Below are 19,818 nucleotides of genomic sequence, written 5' to 3' on the forward strand. Positions count from 1 at the left end.
TATATATATATATATATATATATATATATGGGACAGCAAAAAAACAATTGGCATTTGACATGCTATTTTTAAATAATCCATATTTGTTCTTACAAACAGATTATTTATTTGTAGTTCTGCTAACAAATTAACTCGGTAGGTTCATAATCCCAATAGTAATAATAATGATGATGATGTTTCATTTATATAGCACCTTTCCAGAGCTCAAGGTCGCTTTACAAAATATGACAACTTTTTATAACAAATCAAGAAAATCTGTTTAAATTTTTATAGAATGATTATTATAGAATGATTTTATAAAAATCTGACTGCAATCATCCATCCATTTTCCAAACCGCTTATCCTATTGGGTCGCGGGGGGTCCGGAGCCTATCCCGGAAGCTGTGGGCACAAGGCAGGGAACAACTCAGGATGGGGGGCCAGCCCATCAAAGGGCACACTCACACACCATTCACTCACACATGCACACCTACGGGCAATTTAGCAACTCCAATTAGCCTCAGCATGTTTTTGGACTGTTGGGGGAAACCGGAGTACCCGGAGAAAACCCCACGACGACATGGGGAGAACACGCAAACTCCACACACATGTGACACAGGCGGAGACTCGAACCCGTGCTAACCACTGCACCACCATGCGGCCCCCTGACTGCAATCAAAAAACTAAAAATACCATAAAATATTTGCATTTTGTTTGGTTACTTATGCTTAAGGTTGGGGCTGGCCCATAGAAATTAATGGACGGTCCCCACAAAGATATGACTACGAATATATGTGCGTGTGTGTGTTTCTGCCTTCTCTCCATAACCCTGTATTAGAGAAGCAGGTATTGACGGTGGATGGATCTTTAGTTCTGATTCCATAAACACTGACGGAAATATATGGTCACACAAAGAAGGACATTTGTTTTAAATTCTTTATTTGTTCAGCTTATCCAAAGTAAAACTTTCACTTTGTTTCTTCTGGAAATAATTCTGCAATTAATATGAACTTTCTTGTCCAGCTCCCTAAGCACTAGAGCTCCTGGTAAAAGCTTAAAATCAGTAGGAACATGATTGTTTGTCTGAACTGCACGCTCCCATTTCCCACCTAGCAAGAGCCTCTTATTGGACAGTGCACGTGCCATTAGAAAAAGTGCAGGAAAGAGTGAATTTTAAAAAGTAGGAAATGTTTGGGCAGCGAAATGACATTTCTTTTTTAGATAAGTGTAACTAAATTTAAAAGGACTCATTTTACATATGTACAAACGTAGTGTTCTAAACTCTGAAAATGGATGCTTTAAAAACACACAGTTTTAAAATAGACATTAAAAAGCCACACTGTTTTCTGCATCTACAGCATGCAATTTCAGTAGCGGGAATAGACACAAATCACACAGAAGACCGAGATTGCCTTCTATTCACTTCCATGCTTACAAAGTCCCACTTGAAAGTGATACAAAAATACACATTCCGGTTTAAAATGCAAACAGATGCAATCTTAACTTGTAATGCAGATACTTGTTATAATGGTATTAATGCGTGTAAAATGCAATATTCAGTCAGTAGAAACATTGCTTTACACATTACACATTTCAAAACACAGTAGTGGCTTTTAGTTGAAATGTTTCTAGGCAGCCGTTTTGCAGCCTCTCTTGACTGGATCGGAGTTACCGAAATGCTGCATTTCAGCTGCAGAGATTTCTTTCCCTTTCAGTCACCTGCACTTCTTCTGCAGTTCATGCTTTCCTTATTCCTCTCTTCCCATCTTGGCTGTCAGTTTAAGCTGCATTTTGCATTTTTTAACGCCTGACAGGAAAACATACAGCTCTCGGGCCTGTCTGTCAAGATGTTAAGGTTTTAATATGACAGTCAACATTCAAAACCAGCCATGTACGAACGGGACTGACACGCAAGACAGTGGCCCTCACCTCCAATGCAAGTGGAATGAAATCTGATTAAGTCTCTATTCTGACTTTGCAAATGGTTTTTACAGAATTTCCGGTACTCAATGCTGCCCCCTGGATTCCGGGTCGAGAGCTTCTTCACTTCACAATGATGCCAGCGTCTACTGACTGAATGAACCAATCAGCTCATTCATTAACGTTACATCATGTTTATAAAAGTTCATTTCAAGTACACTTGTAGTGCTTAATTCTTTGAGAGACATCATTTAATTTGGTGTAGTTTGCTTGTTTACTCCTTGCCATAAATGAGCAAGCTGCATGTTTGTCAACGTGCAAGATCATGCAGTAGATATGTCATCACAGATAAATAGGCCTGTCATCACAGTCCCCAGGGTGTCAAGAGGACTGTCATGTGCACAGACCCTTTCGTTGGTCTGACAATCAGTAAGTCATACACAGCAAGCCCCGTTTTCAAGCATAGTGCAAAGTTCAAAGCAGCACACAAAGGCAAACGAACACATAGTGGTGGAACACGAGTGAGACAGTAGTGGTGTCTCCTTCAAAAAACACTTTGACGGAGCAGGACAAGCACACACACTGCGATTATGGGCCTTTCATTCCATCCTCTCGAAGGCACAGTGTTAACATCCAAAGCCTGTCACCACTGGTTTTCGTGCTGATCAAAAATATGCAGGTTCTCGTTTCCATAAGGACAGTCCCACACTACACAACAATCCAGAAGTCTAGAAAGATTACCATCTTTTAAAAGAGTCAAATGGAGCCCTGTAAAAATTACTAAGGGCAAACTGCAAGAATTTGCCAGAAATTACTGTGATGAAAAACTATTCATCCACAGTGAAATAGGAACAGCTAGGTAAGACATTTCAAAATAGGTTTTAAAATATCTCTTCTCTATATAAAAGAGCCTCAATAAATAATACATTTTATGCAAGTACAATACATACATAACATATTAAAGAAATATATTTAAATAAAACATTCACATATACATACATGTATTAACTTATATAGTGAAACTCGAATGAGAAAAAATGTAACTGAGTAATATTTCTTTGTTTCTCTTTTTTGCATGAATTTGTTCTAAACCTGGTTTCCATCCCACTTTTTCACAGATATTGTGAAACAGACAAAAAAACAAAACATGGTTTGAGCCAAATGGGGCAGCACAGTGTGGGAAGAGGTGGGGAACCCTCACTGTACTGTCCGGGATCAAAGGCTAAACGGTGCCCCTGGTATGTTCTAGAAGCAGCAGATCCTTAAAGGAGACCAAGGGTGTTTATGAATATGTCCAGCTGACCGTACTTATATTCACGCGTACCTATTTGATGTCATCTTCCATTGCCAAAGACCAGTTCCAATACTCAACAACAGAAGTATGGAGGGCGGCAAAAATTCCTTTCTTGCACTGCACCAAATGTCAAGGATGAAACGGTTGTGTCTTCGCCAAGGAGAACAATCCCATGATTCATTGTGTCAACATGTTTTTTGAGTTCTTGGGAGGCTAAGTTGCTAAGAACATAAGAAGGTTTTTTGCTTTCCTGGTATTGATAAACACCCCAGTAGTCCCAAGCCAGCAATCCTCACTTTAGGAAGTAACTGTTGTGCCCCACGTTGGAATTACGATCGCCTGCTTATCTATGAGCCCACCCCCAGCACCTTCTTCATATGCTCATACACCACATAGGAGATGCTGACTGCGGGGATGACCTTGAGAAAGTTGGGGGCGATGCCCCTGTACAGTCCAGACACCCCCTCGCTAGACACGATGTGCTTGAACTGACCCAGCATGGTCAGCTGTGGTTTGCCCTCCATAACCGCTAAGGAGGAAACAAGAGGTAGAGGAGATCAAGCCAGAGCTAGGCAGAGAAACAGTCAATGTATATAATGCCTGTGTGCCACCCAGGGTTGGCACTGTTTTGTTGGCTATATTTCTGAAGAGGGGTCATCGTGACCCTGACCAGATAAATCATTATTAAAATATCATTATGGACATATCAGGACAATTTTAATGCCACAGATCATGTGATATAAGGACAAACCGTCTCTGTGCATTCTGACACTTCCGAACCTCTGCCCTGCTCACATGACCAACTGAGAGGGACTAATCAGCCTGGCTGTTAAAATGTAGAGAGAGAGAAGCAGCCTGCCCTCACCCTGGGCCTGCATGCGGGTCCGGATCAGCGCCAGCGGGTAACTGGCCAACTGGCCACAGGTGCTAGACACAGTGCCACAGCCTAGCAGCACCAGGACCCCTGGGTCGGCAGTATCCACGCAGTAGGTCTGCAGCCAGGCGTTTTTTAGTGTCTGTTATGGAGAGAAAGTAAGATGGATGGTGGGAGATAGGGAGACAGAGTGGGAGAAGGAGAGGTAAAGATGGGAAGAAAGATGGAGAAGGAGAGAGAGAGACAGAGGGAGATAAAGACAGAGGAAGAGAGAAACGGAGAGAGTTGGGGAAGAGAAAGGTAGGGATGGAGAGAGAGGGAGACAGGGAAGACAGAGGGACAGAGAGTGAAAGGGAAGATAGAGAGAGACAGTAGGGCAACGATCGAAGGAGAAAGATGAGTAGGAGAGACAGAGGAAGACTAATTAAATCCAATGGTTAATCTCAGTCCGTTAAGATACCAGGTGATAAATATCATGTAAAGCTCGACTACAGGTAAATACCACCCAGTTATCTATTCAGATAGTAGTTCCATAACTGCTGGAAAAAAGGCATTAAAGAGATCAGATAAAACCCACATTATTACAGTTCTCCATAATCAGGGTGGGGACCTCTGAGATACATGTGAAGAGACGCACCTCGTAGACAGCCAGGTCGATGCCCGCGTAGGGAATGATGCCCAGTGTGTTCGGCACGTAGCCTCGGTAGAAAGCGCGCACCCCCTCCCTGCGGAGAATCTGTTTGCCGCAGTCAACCATCCCTGAGTACTGCCCCGTCTTCCGCAAGGTGAGCCGGGTCTTCAACACCTGGGCAGGGTTCACAGGGGTGACAGCATACGAGACGTCTGAGTACTATCAGAGTACTGTTTGAGTAGTGTTTGAGTACCATTTGAGTACTGTCTGAGTACTGTCAAAGCAATGTCAGGGTACCGTCTGAACCAGATCTTGGCAGCAATGTCAACTCCATTGACAACATATTTGTAAATATCTCCTTCACAGACATTTTTTTTAATAAGTGGCATAATTTTTCTGACTGACTCATTATTTTCTGTTCTTGCCACTTTGCTATTAATTGCAACTGTGGTCACTGGCTCCCAAATGGATACTAAACACAAATGTGTTTTATGTTATTGCAAAGGTGTTACTAATTATAAAGCCCCCAATGAGGCTGCTTGTCAATTAACTTTTAAACTCAGAACAGCTCTGAAAGAGCTATAATCTGGTTTTCAGTTTATTAGTACTTGAAATTTTTGGTTGTTTCTAATGTGATATATAAATATATAGTAAATAAATGAAATAATGATTTTTGTTATAAGACCAATAAATCTGCAGCATTTTTACTGAATTTAGCAGGTGCTCCAGGGCTTTCTGTGAGCTCTGTGTATTTAATAGATGTGAAACAGAATTGATAAGAAAGGAAAAAATTCACACGAGCCAAACGCATTGAGGCTGCTTCACACTAAACCAGCCCCATGTGCATGATGATACATTAAGGAGAAACCCGCGCTGACAGCGGTCCTGATCCACCAAGCCGAGCTAATTAAGCTCACGCTGGGTTCCGCGCTTCCTCCACACGGTCCGGAAGGCGGAGCTCTTTCATCCGTCGGGACGCGACGCATCATATGAGCTTCATCAGCGACATGCCACAGCCGTGGGCTGGCGACCTCATTTAGCAACACGCTGCCCAGAGCCAATCAGCAGACAGCGCCGAGGCCCCGGGGAACGCTGGGAGAAGCTCTGCTCCCCTCAAGAAGGCGTCTCCGCCAGGCGACCCAGATGCTTGTGTCTCTCAATGGCCCGTTTGGGCATTTTTCCTTTTGTTCTTTCTGTGTCAAAACCCGTGTCAAAATCAGAAAACTGCACAGGGGGGGGGGACACTGTTTTAAGGCGCACTGACATCGGTGCTGCTGCACATGTACTCCACTCAAATGGTGACACAGGCATGTCCACACTCAAAGCATGCGAGGTGGTGTGGGGGTGTAGATGCGAGGACTTGTGGGGTTAATCCTGACCTCCATGGGATAGATGATGGTCTGTGCGGTGGCCCCCGCCAACGAGCCTGCGACGAATCGCTCGTGAACCCGCAGAGAGCCGCCATCCTTACAGCCTTTCATCAGCCACTTGATCTGAAGGGGGACAGAAAGGGGGCGGAGCTAATGAGTAAATCACGGGGGGGGGGGGGGGGGGCTTAAAAACCTGAAATCAAAGAGTGAGACTTAGCCTACTAATGGAGGGCAGCAAAGTGGGGAGGGCAGTAAAGTAGGGAGAGGGGGGCGGCAGACAGAGGACCAACCTGCTCATATGCCATGAACTTGATGGCAGATTCTGGGGCAATCTTGAGTACGTTGATGCCGTTGCCCCGCCAGAGGGAGCGTACCCCGCCCTCGCGGACCATCCCCAGCAGGTCATTCCAGAGGCCCATCCTACGTGGGCTGGAGCCATGCACCTAGGTGTCGAGTCCAAAAGTATATCGGTGCATTGGGCAGAGGTTATGAAATGGCTAAGGTAACACACTTCGGTCATAGTTTTACACCAAAATCAAGATCATTTGAACATCATTTTCTTTGACTGATAAGACTTTTCACAGTACTGTACGTGTTAGCAAATGGCCACCCCCATAAGGACGTTACACATCGTGGCATCTGTCCAGGTATGCAAGTACTCCATTAGCCAGGTTAAGTAGCTTTCACCATTAACCAGGTTAAGTAGCTTTCACTACTCTGATAGAAGTGACCATGGTTCTGCCCTTACATGGTACGTTGTGGTACTACTTAAAGATGTCTGTCAGCATTCAAAGACAAATGGAGAGTTTAGCAGATTGTAAAATGTACGTGATGGTGGTTTACAGTCCTCTTGAGGGAAGGTGTTCTGCGTACGGGCACCGCTGCTCCAGCAACTCTCAGGTTCCTCACCTGAAGGAAGACTTTGAGCCGGTCCAGAGGGGCAGTGCCAGTGCGAGACACCGCACCCGCCATTGCCCCTGCTGCCAGCTGCCTCCACACCATCCCCAACCTCTTCTCCTGCTCCGAGAAGTCGTCCGGCACGGTCAGATGCTCCCCGATGTCCAACATCTGAGACAGCAAGAGAAGGACAAAGGAAGCAGGGGTCTTATTCAGCCACGATCAGAAGAGCTCTTCAGCCTGGTTCTGCGTAAATCTGCTCAGACCGGTTGATCTCCTGTGAGCTTTTCATGCTCCTCAGACCCCCTCGCATGCTCCTCAGACCCAGAAAGCAGGATCAGCCAGTTCCTGGAGCAACTGGAGTTAAGGGCCCTGCTCAAGGACCCAACAGTGAAACCACACAATCATGGGTGCAACATGCTAACTCACCACACACCACCTCGGACGCATGTCCAAGTGCATTTCTGCTAACACCAAGTGCAGGGTCTGGATGCAAACTAACCAGAGAGTGCTTCCAAAAGTGAGCAACATCCTCCATGCTGTGGAGAGGGTTCAGCAGAAAGTGATCTCGCCACTTGTTCCAGTTGATGGCCATTGTGCCGTCATTGTCCATACTACCAAGGTAAAGCAAAAATAGGAAGATCATGTGAAGGTCTGTCAGGATCGGCCTTGCCCTATTCTGTCAGTTGTTTTTCTAAAGTTCCCTGTTTGGCCAGAGGGTGTCGCTGGTCATCCTGTTCTACTCCCTGTGTTTCCCTAGGTTCACATTGACTCACTGGTCCCTTGTTTAGGTCTCATTACTTGTGTATATATATTCCTGCCTTTTCTCTGTTTCTCTGTTTAAAGGTAAATGTTTCCCATTGTAACCCCCATTCATAATCTGTGTTTCCTCGTGTTTAATTCAAGTCTTTGTTAGTCCGTAAATTACTTTTCTGTCTTTGTTTCAACTCCTCATGGTCACTTTGGTTTCTACGTGTTGTGGCAACAAGCTAGCAAAGAAGTTCCCTGTGTCTGTAAGTCGTATTGGGGGCAGCCGTCAATTCCCGACAGACACGCAACATGACAAGGTCTCGGGAATTCTGAATATATCATGTCTAATGTCACAAGTCTGGTAACAGTGAGGTCACAGAAAAGCCTGTCCTACACTCGCTGCCCCACACACTGACCTCTGCAGGATCCTGGAGGCCTGCTCCATGGAGATGTCCACCCCCAGGTTATGCAGGGACTGCTGGATCTCCCCAACGTCTATCTGACCTGCAACACAGTACAAGTGCACCTCCAGTTAAGCAAGGTAACCCTAACATTAACTACAATTCTCATTAAAATATGTAATTCTGTGGCCAATCATTACGTATTTCTTTGTTAGTACATTTGTTAGGTCCAAACATAGAAGCTGAGTACAGTAAGGGTTTGTCCCCACAAGACAGCATTGTAGCTCATCCTCTTCACACAGGGTGTCCAAAGCAGTATTCAGTCCTGCACTGTGTGGGACGGTGGCTAAAGTGAAGGAGGGCTTATTACCAGCAGCAGAGACCAACCCAGTGTCCACATTCAGCCATCCATCCAGTTGCTGTAACCCAGGGGTCTCCAACTCCGGTCCTGGAGGGCTACCGTCCAGTAGGTTTTCTATCCTACCTGGCTTCTGATGAGCCACACCTGCTCTCAGGTAAATATCAGGAACAGGTGTGGCTCATCAGAAGCCAGGTAGGATAGAAAACCTACTGGACGGTAGCCCTCCAGGACCGGAGTTGGAGACCCCTGCTGTAACCAATTATCCTATTCAAGGTTGCGGCAAGTCCAGAGACTATCCCAGAAGCTATGGGCACAGGACAGGGAACCAGCCCATCACAGGACACACACATACACACCTATGAGCAGTTTGGTAACTCCAATCAGCCTCAGCATTTTTTTTTGCCTGTAGGGGGAACCCGGGTACCTGGAGGAAACCCCCACAACAACAGGGGAGGAAACTCCACACACATAGAGCTTTGGCAGAGCCTCAAACCCTGGTCCCAAAGGTGCAAGGTAACAGTGCTAACCACTGGACCGCTGTGCTGCCCAACCAAAATTCAAAATAATGAAAAAGACCGGCACCCAGTCCAGATGCCACATGATCCTGACCAGGATAAGCAGTTAGTAGATGGATGGATGAAGGGATGAAGATAATATCAGACAGAGAACATCTTAAAATCTCTGCTCTGCATTTCAGCCTCAGCGGCCTGTCAGTGTCCAAGTCAGATTCATTAAGTGTATTTTAGGGGGAGCCGCTGTACAAGGTGTCCCCCCCCCCAACAGAGCCATCACTAATGGCACGTATGGACCCCCCTGCAGCTGACCATCATCGTTGCGGTCCAGGCTGCGAAACATGAACAGCAGCTCCTTCTCATGCGCCCGCAGGTATTGCGTGAACTCCTCAAAGTCCAGCTGGCCATCATGATTGGTGTCACTCACACGCACGATCTGCTGGGGCAGAAGCAAGATGGGGGGGGCATAAGGTTTGGAGCAACATGAATCCATATAGAGACAACTCTACACACACGCACACACAGACCAGGGTGCATTATGTCATACAAATGATACCACCGCATGTTCCTGCACACACGGTCTGTTCACCTCTGCTTGGCAAACCTACAGGTTACACAGTGAAGAATCCCACAACAGAACCACAACTTTATTCATCTAGCAGATGCAGAGAGATAATGCATTCATAAATATTCAAACACTGTAACAGTCAGAATCCTGGAAAGAACCTTGTGGTACATGTATTATAGTTAAATAAAGTGATTACAGATCCCCTGAACAACACTGAGGTCTCCTCCCCTCTGTTGAGTGGGCCCCCATCCCGCGTCATTTATGTGCTGACAAAACATCTGAGAAAGATAACAAATATTCACAGAGGCAGTACTACAAACTGGTCCTTTTAACACTGAGCAGTGGATCCAGCCAAGAAACACAACTATACCAATAGAAAATGGAGAATTTTATAAGCTCAATAATGTCGATATGTGGTTGATTTGTTAGAGGGATACTCTTCGTGGCTATTAGGTCTGTCAAACGTCAAACATTTCCAACTCTTTTACGCCTATATCAGATTTAACAAGAAGTGCATGGTAACTGACGGAAAACTTACACGTGCTTGAGCATACACACACTTATCCCATTTTCACTGGACTTTTGCCCCATACATTTCTTGTTTCTCATGATGTGGCAATTTTGTTAGCAAAGACATCAAAGCACCGTCCATGGGCTCCCCTTGGGTTTGCTGTGACAGCCGGTATTAAGTAATACAACGGATTCGTGTTACGGATTTAAAGAGCGGAACACTAAAATATTTATCCTACTGACCTGGACGTAAATTACCTCTATAGGACCGGCGTTCAAAACATTTCACTGATCAGTATTTGTACATTAATAAAATATATGGCTGATATAAATAACTTGCTTTCTGCTCCGACCTTGCCCTACTGATAGGAGCGCCTCGCAGCTACAAGAGGGGGATTTAGCGTCGGTCTGTGACATTATCAGATAGGCAGGATAATAATTAGTGTAATGCTGCAATATTGTAATGCTGCGCTTCTTAAGAAGCGGTGTCGTTCTTGTGCTGCCATGATTTGGCATGACGACGCAGCTCACTGAAGGATTTTTATTATGGAAAAAAGAGAGGAAAAAACTTGGCAGAGATATGTAGCCTATATTTCTGGCAGACGTGATCCACCACGATTTGATAATGTCGGTGACAAAAAAAATAAGTTACTAATGTCAAACTTCTTCCCACGCCTAAGGATGCTTTACCTCCTCCGCGTCGCTCCGAAGTATTCCCCGGGCGGCAAGTCCTGCCCTCAGCTCGCTCACGTCGATCCGGCCGTCATTATTCAGGTCCAGTTGCTCGAACAGTTCGGCCCATCGCTTCTCATGTTCGGGATCTGCGGCACCGTTATCCTGACGGCGAGCTCGATTCCAGCCCATGTGAATGTATGAATCCGATCGTTGTGATGTTTCCCCTTTAAACGCGAAAACGACGAAGACAGATTTCGGTTTCAGATAGCCCGATCTCAGCGTTCAGGAGGCGGCAGGATTAAGTTTCCCCTAATTGGAACCGAGTGACAGAACTGCGAAATTTGGTTTATATGGGAAAGTCCGTTTGCAGCCGCTTCGTTCGGTAACAGAGCCGGAGCCCAGTGAGTTACCCTACAGATCAGCTGCGTCTCTAATGCTGGAACGAGGGGTAATCCATCGAGCATTGCGGGGAATCTCTAACTGGCATCCTGCATCTGTGCCATTAATCCTCCTATCGCTTATATTGCCTGACACATCCCCATCCACATTTTAATTGCTGTTTTTCTTTTTATTCAGTTAAACCATTTCGTTAAACGCAGCATACACCGTTGCCTATGTAGCACCGCTCATGATACATCGTACACCGCATTTTAACGCCACTGTCACCGAAATTAATTCAATTGTGCCGACGGCCGATGCGAAGCAGTTCACAGGCAAGCATCTACCCCATGTGCGCCCCCGAAATACTGAGCATGAGGCCGGTTCCCGGTATTCGCCGCACTTTTCCTTCAGATTGCTTTAGGCGTCTCCAGCTGATGCGTAGATTTTGACTTGGTTACTCTGCTATTGTACTTTTAAGACTGACTTAAAGACTGACGAAGAAAGACAGTGTGAAAACACAAAGACTAATGCCAAATAAGTAAATATCTATTAAGAGAAAGCCGTTCTGAGTATAGCAACGACGCAAATACCGGCCCGCATATTTAAAACAGTGAAACGAGAACACCGCCTGCCGGGTGTGTGTGTGTGTGTGTTTATATATATATATATATATATATATATATATATATATATATTGAGGAAATACTGGATTAAATTTCTGTAGTCGTGATGTTGTGACTTGCATAATTCTATTTACGGATCTACATTAGAACATTGAAACTGTGTCAGAGTGCAAAACGTTACCGAAAATATCATATCTCATTTAGCCTAACAAGTTGAGGATGCTTGACACGGTACTGGAATTACGTTCATTAATACAACAGAAAAGTGTAGGTTGAAGATTGACGCGTAACTTATGGGTAGGCGCACATCTTGACCTGAGTGTGTATTTTATATGCCAAAAATCCCCCTACTTCGCTACATTTACCACTAAACAGCGACAAGCTGGGTCTATGTGCTCTGCTGTATTTCTTAGATTCAGGGGAAATTTTTACGGGTCCAGATTGGGCCGCTGTCCGCTGTTAAACCTTCCGTAGCTTGACGAAATAGGGACATATAGGCTGTTATAAATTCATGAGCGTGTATATTATACTGCATAGTGCCACCACAGTTGCGGGATCCCTGTACGTCTTACATCGTATTTCTGTATAGCCTTATGGGATATAAAAGGAAGATACTATTGCGTAATGCTGCGTGACGCTTGTCTGGCTCATAACGCCTTTCAGGTGGATGGAAACTACAGACTCAGCATCTGCGGGATGGAGAGATTATACCGAGAGGCACAGAGAGGTGGCGCTATGGACTGGAGTACAGGCAGGTGACGCACATATTCTCATAGCACGTAGATTCCAAAATTAAGGCATGGGCTGACGGCAGGTGTTGTGCCCTAAACTGCACGCTTGCCACGGTTTGCCTCCCCTGACGTCATCGCTCCATTTAAAGGCAAAGTCGCTTCTCCAGCGCAGTAGGGGGGGGCATTTTGTGGCAAGGTGGCCTGCTCTAAGATGCTCCCCCCCCAGCTAGAATCTTTTCCTTATGGTCCAGCCCAAAGTAATTTCTACAGCACAAATAAGGGGTAAATATGAATAACTGGTGCAAGTTTGGTGCATGTAGCATTGTCCCAGCCAGAGTTAGACAGGGGGGGGCATTCTTTGGTAAGGTGGCCTGCTATAAAATGCCCCCCCAGCTAGAATCTTTTCTTATGGCCCAGCCAAAAGTAATTTCTACTGCATAAATAAGGGGTAAATATGAGTAACTGGTGCAAATTTGGTGCATGTAGCATTTTCCCAGGCAAAGTTAGACAGGGTTTTAGATTCTAGCTGGGGGGGCATTTTATAGCAGGCCACCTTGCCACAGAATGCCCCCCCCCCCTACTGCGCTGGAGAAGCGACTTTGCCTTTAAATGGAGCGATGACGTCAGGGGCGGCAATCCGTGGCAGGGGGGTACTTTAGGACACAACACCGGGAAACGCTCTCTTATTGATGAATAAGATTCCTTCGAGCAGTGTAATTAACATTTGATATGTATATTTCGTCTTGAATGTGGAGAATCATGCAATCCGATTATTTTAGGTAAAATGCTTTTTAAAGCGACGGGTGGGTGACAATTACGGAAATTTTCGCAAGCTCACCATGAAAATTCTCGTTAGGTGCCTAGCACAACTCTAATTTTGAGTTATAAATATATAATATAAAAGTTTCTCTCCCCGGCACTCTTTTATCCATAGCCATTAATGTTTTTGCATGTTTATAGAATTCCTACAAAAACATCCTACATCTTTCCATATCTCACCCAGGTCCTCTATGAAACATACACACATACAAAAGCAACTGGTCAATCTCTCACTGATCTGATTATTTGTTAACGTACCCACGAAAGAAGTGGGAGATCGCATTACTAATATCCCAAGATCTGTATAAGAAACTTGCAAGAATATTATTTGTTTCGGATTGTTATTATATTGACCATGACACAGAAGACTGAGCAGCTGCCGGTGTTTCTGTTAATCATCTTTATTAATTTCAGAAGGGAACACGAAGATTAAATACACGAACTCGTGGCCATAGGTGGAAATTAGCGGGAGAACATTTCAAGCTGGATTTAAGGAAGCACTTCTTTACACAGCGTGTAGTCAGAGTATGGAATAGCCTTCCTGATAATGTAGTGCAAGCTGAATCCTTGGGTTCCTTTAAATCAGAGCTAGATAAGATTTTAACGACTCTGAGCTATTAGTTTAGTTCTCCCCAAGCGAGCTTGATGGGCCGAATGGCCTCCTCTCGTTTGTATAGTTCTTATGTTCTTATTAAATTCGTTGTCATAACAATAATTGGCCAGAAGGGGGTGACAGGGCCACTGAAGTAACTATCCTCCCTTCAGTCAAATCTCGCTGAAACGTGATAGATTTTAAAGAAGGGGAACAAAGCACATGTGGGTCGAATTATATATTTTTTGTGGTAAAAGCAGTCTGTTAGAGAAGGTAGGGTTAGGCAAGAGTGTTTTGCAGAGTGCTTTGGGGTGGTGTGTGTGTAATTAAGGACACTGGTTCAGACCCTCTTGATGGCAGAGAGAGCACACTGTTTGGCACTGTCTGACGTTGCCTTCTCAATTTTACCTCACATTTCTGCTAAGTAAATACTTTACCATTCTCATGGCCTCGAAGTAAAGTGGCATCGCGCTTCACACCTCGCAGCTCGTGAGACTTGTGTTTCTTCTGAAGTCTCGGGTTCCCTCCCGTAGTGTAAAAACAAACCGGTAGTTCAACTAGCTTTTTCAGAATTGCCTGCTGCGTGTGTTTGAGCCCTCTGACGGATTGGTGTGCCATCCTGGGGCACCCCCTCCTCGTGCTCCCTGAGACAGGCTCCGTGCAGGATTAGTGAAGCACAGATCACTGATGCGGACTCACATCACATCACCGCTGCTGCGCTTAGGGGGCGTCTTACCAAGAGTTAGGGCTTCCATAAGCTGCTGGAGTCGTGCCCATCTGCAGATCCCTGCAGTACACTGCTGTAAAGCACGTATATTAGCATGATCCCTGCCGTTCTGCTCCACCCCAGCTCCCATCAGCCAGGCCACAGATATCACTCTCAGATCTCAGCCTGGCTGTTTGTTTGACACTTTGAGAAAACATCATGACTCCATAAGCGTAATCAAAAGCAGTTTCACACTTCAAAAGCACAGATCATGCAAGCAGCCGGTTGTGATCAGTATCATAACCTATGTAAATACGACCTTTTGGAAATTCACAAATTAGCCTGGAGGTGGCCCAAGGTTAGTGTATAGAATAATTAAGTTTATCTGCTTACTGACTGGTCCAGAGGAGAAAGGATATACATTTAGGTATAGGGTGAATGACAAGCATTCTGTATTATTTATTGAAATTACACGTTATTAACGCCCATATGGAAATTTCCCCTTCCCCATCTTGTGCTCCATGATACACATGCAGGCTAGAGTGAGCTTGGCAGTGAAGGGCAGCCACCTGCAGCGGTGCCCATGGAGCTGGGGGTTAAGGGCCTCCCTCAAGGGCCCACAGACATGTGATTATTCCACTAAGGCATGTTCATTCTAACAATTAGTGTGTTTTTATGTGTGAATGATTTATTGCACAGCGTCTCATAGAACAGTCCTAGTCTCATGTGCAGAGGTAAAGTCGGGCAGTTTAAGTAAAAAGATTTTCCAGTGGTATGATTTTCTGTGAGGTATCCTCAGCTGAGACGATCAATTTCTTGTCTTTATTAGATGAAATGTATTGATTTATTGATTTCACGCTGCCTCCTTTAGAAGGTGTAATTAAAGCAGTTCGCTAGCTGGAAAAATGAAACAACTTGCACAAAAACTATTAAATGATGTAAGAGCATCTGGTTGAATTACACAGAACTTTCACTCCAGAAATTGTACATATATCAGATTGCATGCCCCTGTTTTCAGAACAGCTAGAAAGAGATCAATATGCAGCCAAAGGCAGAGTCAAAGTTGGCCAGCAATGGAACACTTGGAATGGACTCACCCCACCCCTGTATTTTCAAATGTCGTTGGGTATAATGAATTCTGTCTGTTATCAGGTGACGCCGTGGTTCCCATGTGAACCATTTGTCTTATTGACTTCCTGTGCTGCAGCTCCTTAAATGATCAGTGCAGAACTGGATATTTTCTATTAGCAAACCTGGCAGCATTCAGGGCATGATGGAAAGGTCAGGTCTGCATGCAGGCTGCCAGACTGATGATATTTTTCCCTGCCTGAGCAAACAGCCCTCCTGTGTTTCGTAATGGGCCTGAGCTTCTATGAGTTTGCAGGGCTACGTGTCCGTCATAGTGCCAGAATACGGTATTGCGTCCATTCATTTCCTGTAGCTACTGGCGGAGATGGAGGCTGGAGTGAAGCTCAGAGCCTCTTCGTGAAGCACAGGGCGCTTGGACATGATTAGAGCACCGCTTAGAGCATCTGATTCACTTAAACCATGTTTCTTTGCACTGCTGGAGAAAAATGGGACCCCTACAGTCAAGGGGAGGTTGTAAGGAATTTGACATTGGGGGGTGGGGGCAGGAGGTTGTGAATTTCCCCCCGGGAGGGGATGCAGTGTGTATCGCGACAGCAATGGGCACACGTGTAATAGTCACATTGTGAAATGATGCGAGCTGAGGTAGATTTTAAATAATTTTAGAATAATAAATTATTAAAAATAAGACTAACACTGTTTAGGGTACAGTTTCACAATTAAGAATAACAAAAAAATGACTGATCCATTGATCCATATGATAAAATGATTTCATCTGATACAGGAATACAATCCTCGTTTTGTGTAGGTTTCATCCTCATGCTCTACATGCGCAGCAAATTGGCATCAGTAACGTACAGATTCATAATGAAAGATAAGGAATTTATTCATATGTTTGTTCGTTTGTTTATTGGGAAGGGGGGAGGGGTCTGCCAATATTAAGGGGACACTATGGCTAACCCACCAAGCCGCCGGCCACTGGCTAACCTACGACGCCGCCGGCCACTGGCTAACCTACGACGCCGCCGGCCACTGGCTAACCTACGACGCCGCCGGCCACTGGCTAACCCACTATGCCACCGGCCACTGGCTAACCCACTATGCCACCGGCCACTGGCTAACCCACTATGCCGCCGACCACTGGCTAACCCACTACGCTGCCGGCCACTGGCTAACCCACTATGCCACCAGATAGTATAACTGCCTTCAGTAACTGCTCCAGGTTTTGTGGACTAACTGCTGGCATCCTGCTTGGTGTCCTGCCCTCAGTAGAAGGTTGTCGGAAACCACAACAAGCATCTGCTATGTGCCGATTGACCATCTACACCCTCACCAGTCCATGGTCCTAGGAGCACAGTTATTACCTCTTGATGGCTACAGATGTATGTGACTGATAGCCTAGATATCAATACGACATGCACACCAAATTTAACTCAAAAGGCCTGGTCGCACATTACGTATCTCAGCTACTGACTCAACATCTTATAAATCATCCATCCATCCTCTTAATGTCCATGAAGACCTCACAAGCCAGGCAAGGCAACAACAGAAATATTCCATTCAGTGACAGAAAAAAAAATATTATTCAGAAGTGAGATTCTGAATGGTCACAATTTTCATTCATTGTCCGGTGAGTTAAGTTGTAACAACCCACTGACAGCAATGAATGTGAACTGGGACCCTGTGCTGTAATACCCCAGCTCGCCAAATGGGGGAGCGTCACTTTGCTTCATCGCTACACATGCTGGTATACTGTGGCAGCCATCTTGGCTGAAACCACTGCTGTGAATACATTTAAATGTTTTGGTAGTAAAATAGGAAACAGCCATTTCAGTACGTGACTTTGTTTAGTATCAACATACATCATAAAGTCCCAAAATCGCTCTCTGGCTTTTTTTTTACAGAGCTAAATGCAAACGCAGAGCACAAAACCTGTGCTGAAGTTTGGCTGAGTAGCCTGCTTATGCACTAAGGAACGTGAACGCTCAAGGCCCAGGGCACACCCAATGTTCGATGGTTTCTGCTGCATCCACAAACTCACCGACAGCATTGAATGTTCACTGGGACTAGAGAGGAAGCCCACCTTCCCATGCAGACTGCGGCGTGACGGGGCCATTGGCACACGGTGACAAAGCAGGCAGCGGGAAATGGCTGGGATGTAGCATTAGCACTGCAGGGCCTGCTGTCTGATTGCTGGAGGAAGGGAGGAGACAGGCAGAGGAGGCTGGGCCGGAGGAGGAAGTGTGGCAGAGAAGGGACAGAAAGGAGAGATGCGAGCTGGTGTGTCTGGTCAGGTCGGCTGCAATTGGACGGGAGAGGGTGGTGATGATCAGCTCCAGGCATTGAGCTCCTGCACAGACAGAATAGGTCAGAATAGAAAAGGCTGAGGTCTCGTTTTTCTATAACAGCTCCACCGTCTGGCTGGAGGTCAAATGTGCATTCTGCTGCCCTGGGAGGGTCACATGTAGACTTACCACCTAATCCATGTCAGGGAGGACACTTTGAGCTAGGACAGGATTTGTAAACTACCATTTCAATTGATTTCATGTCAGCACAGAGTTCTTGCTGTGTGCTGATTGGTCAGTCTCCTATAATCACTAATGTTAATGTGAAACAGCTGGATGAGTCTTTCAATCAAAGAAACAAACCAGTCAAAGCACAATAAGAACTGAATTATAGTAGTTTCTGAAACCTGAAGCAGCTCAAAATGTCCTTGGTGACATGGATTAGGTGGGAATGTGTCCACGGGTGCATGCGGTGCACACGCTCACACACCAGTCAGCGCGGAACCGCCCGCCGTCTGCACACGCTTTCAGGCGGTAACAGGAAAGACGCTAATTAAATAAGATGCAGGCGTGTCGGTCAGGCTGACAGCAGCCGTGCTGAGAAGTATCAGACCGTCAGACTGTTCCATGCGGAACCCCGGAGAGACACGCAATTCAACTGAGCCACTGCGCATCTCCGACTGCAGCGAACCGTAAGGAGGAGCCCCACTGGGGGACGCTAAAGGGCCCTTTGAGGAGGAGGAGGGGGGGGCACATTGCTCCCACGCACCAGGGCACCATTATATACCCCTGTCAGCTTTTCTGAAACACTTTTACATAATTAGTCACTTTGGTGGAGAAAAGAAAAACAAACGTCTCCAGCTCACGTCCACGTTTTAGGTCACCATGCCCACCTGAGGAGTCCTTAAACAGACTCGCCCTGGCTGCATGGCCGCCTCACTGCTGCTTCCCGTAAGCATGCACACCTCTTCATGCACAGCAATCTTAACAACTCTGGGAATGAGCTCCCTGCCCCCTCGTCTGCGAGACCGATTCAGTGTCTACCTGCTCCAGACTGGATCAATACTTTAATACAATTTGCCATTCGCATCCATTCCTGCTTACAAGTATATATTCCTAACGCACAAACGGACATGCACTGGGTCCCACAGGAAGCAAGTGAGAAACATGCAAACACGGCAGATATGTCAAAAGAACGCTAACTAGTTAAATGTGTGATGCTGTGCGTCTAATACCAACTACTACAAGTATCTAGAGTAGATGCAGGCGGCTTGTATTTTAACACCTTAGGATGCCTGTGTAGGACACTTCAGGAATTAAATGAACAATTAGTGTGCAGATATACAGAAAGACTGATCTGTTACTTCACAAACAACTGGTTGCAGACCCTATTCCTGCCTCAGCGAAGTGGTCAGAAACATGCAAAGTGCTTGTGTGCAAATACCACGTGGAAAAATGAAGGAATAGGATTCTGCGGTTCTGGGATGTATTCGCCCTCAGGTTTCTCCTGATGCATAACCTGTTTCCTCTGCTCATACCTTGCCCCCCACCCTCCATCTTGCACTCCTCCACTTCAGTTCTCTCCCCCTGCGATCCTGTCCCTTCCCCTTTACCTTCTGCCAGGCTTCTGTCGCCTCCTCCGTCTCCAGCCTCCAGCCGTCCGTTTCATGGCGTGGGGCGACTTCCTCTCTCCGTGTGTGTGTGGCATCTGCCTCCCACCTCTGTGAACTTAACAGCAGACTGTCTGCTGGTCTGAGCGTGTGTGGCTGAAAGGAGGGGGGGGAGGAGAGAGAGAGAGAGAGAGAGAGAGAGAGAGAGAGGGAGAGACGAGAAGAGAGGGGGAACAAACCAGG

General features: G+C 45.8%; 1 protein-coding gene across 2 annotated transcripts; it reads right to left on the minus strand.

Annotated features, from left to right (window-relative positions):
• Window positions 1-901: 901 nt before the first annotated feature.
• Window positions 902-11,710, minus strand: slc25a23b (solute carrier family 25 member 23b). 2 transcript variants are annotated; one of them, XM_048991734.1, is made up of 10 exons: window positions 10,758-11,710; window positions 9,302-9,425; window positions 8,132-8,219; window positions 7,468-7,579; window positions 6,978-7,136; window positions 6,359-6,511; window positions 6,078-6,191; window positions 4,705-4,872; window positions 4,059-4,209; window positions 902-3,722 (listed from the first exon to the last, which is right to left on the minus strand). In XM_048991734.1, the coding sequence occupies exons 1-10, from the start codon at window positions 10,929-10,931 to the stop codon at window positions 3,541-3,543; spliced, it is 1,425 nt and encodes a 474-aa protein (XP_048847691.1). In that variant the 5' UTR covers window positions 10,932-11,710; the 3' UTR covers window positions 902-3,540. The 2 variants fall into 2 exon arrangements, with proteins under 2 accessions (XP_048847691.1, XP_048847690.1); XM_048991733.1 differs by having other exon boundaries at window positions 9,302-9,428.
• Window positions 11,711-19,818: the final 8,108 nt, after the last annotated feature.

Source organism: Brienomyrus brachyistius, chromosome 22, assembly GCF_023856365.1.
Source record: "Brienomyrus brachyistius isolate T26 chromosome 22, BBRACH_0.4, whole genome shotgun sequence".
NCBI classification, from domain to species: Eukaryota; Metazoa; Chordata; class Actinopteri; order Osteoglossiformes; family Mormyridae; genus Brienomyrus; species Brienomyrus brachyistius.

Excerpts from the sequence above, each read along its gene's own strand:
- slc25a23b (XM_048991733.1), bottom strand. The coding sequence starts at position 10,931 with ATGGGCTGGAATCGAGCTCGCCGTCAGGATAACGGTGCCGCAGATCCC. Across the intron at positions 7,580-8,131 it reads GCCTCCAGGATCCTGCAGAG|TATGGACAATGACGGCACAA; the intron begins GTCAGTGTGTGG and ends TTACCTTGGTAG. Across the intron at positions 6,512-6,977 it reads GGCTCAAAGTCTTCCTTCAG|GTGCATGGCTCCAGCCCACG; the intron begins GTGAGGAACCTG and ends CTCGACACCTAG.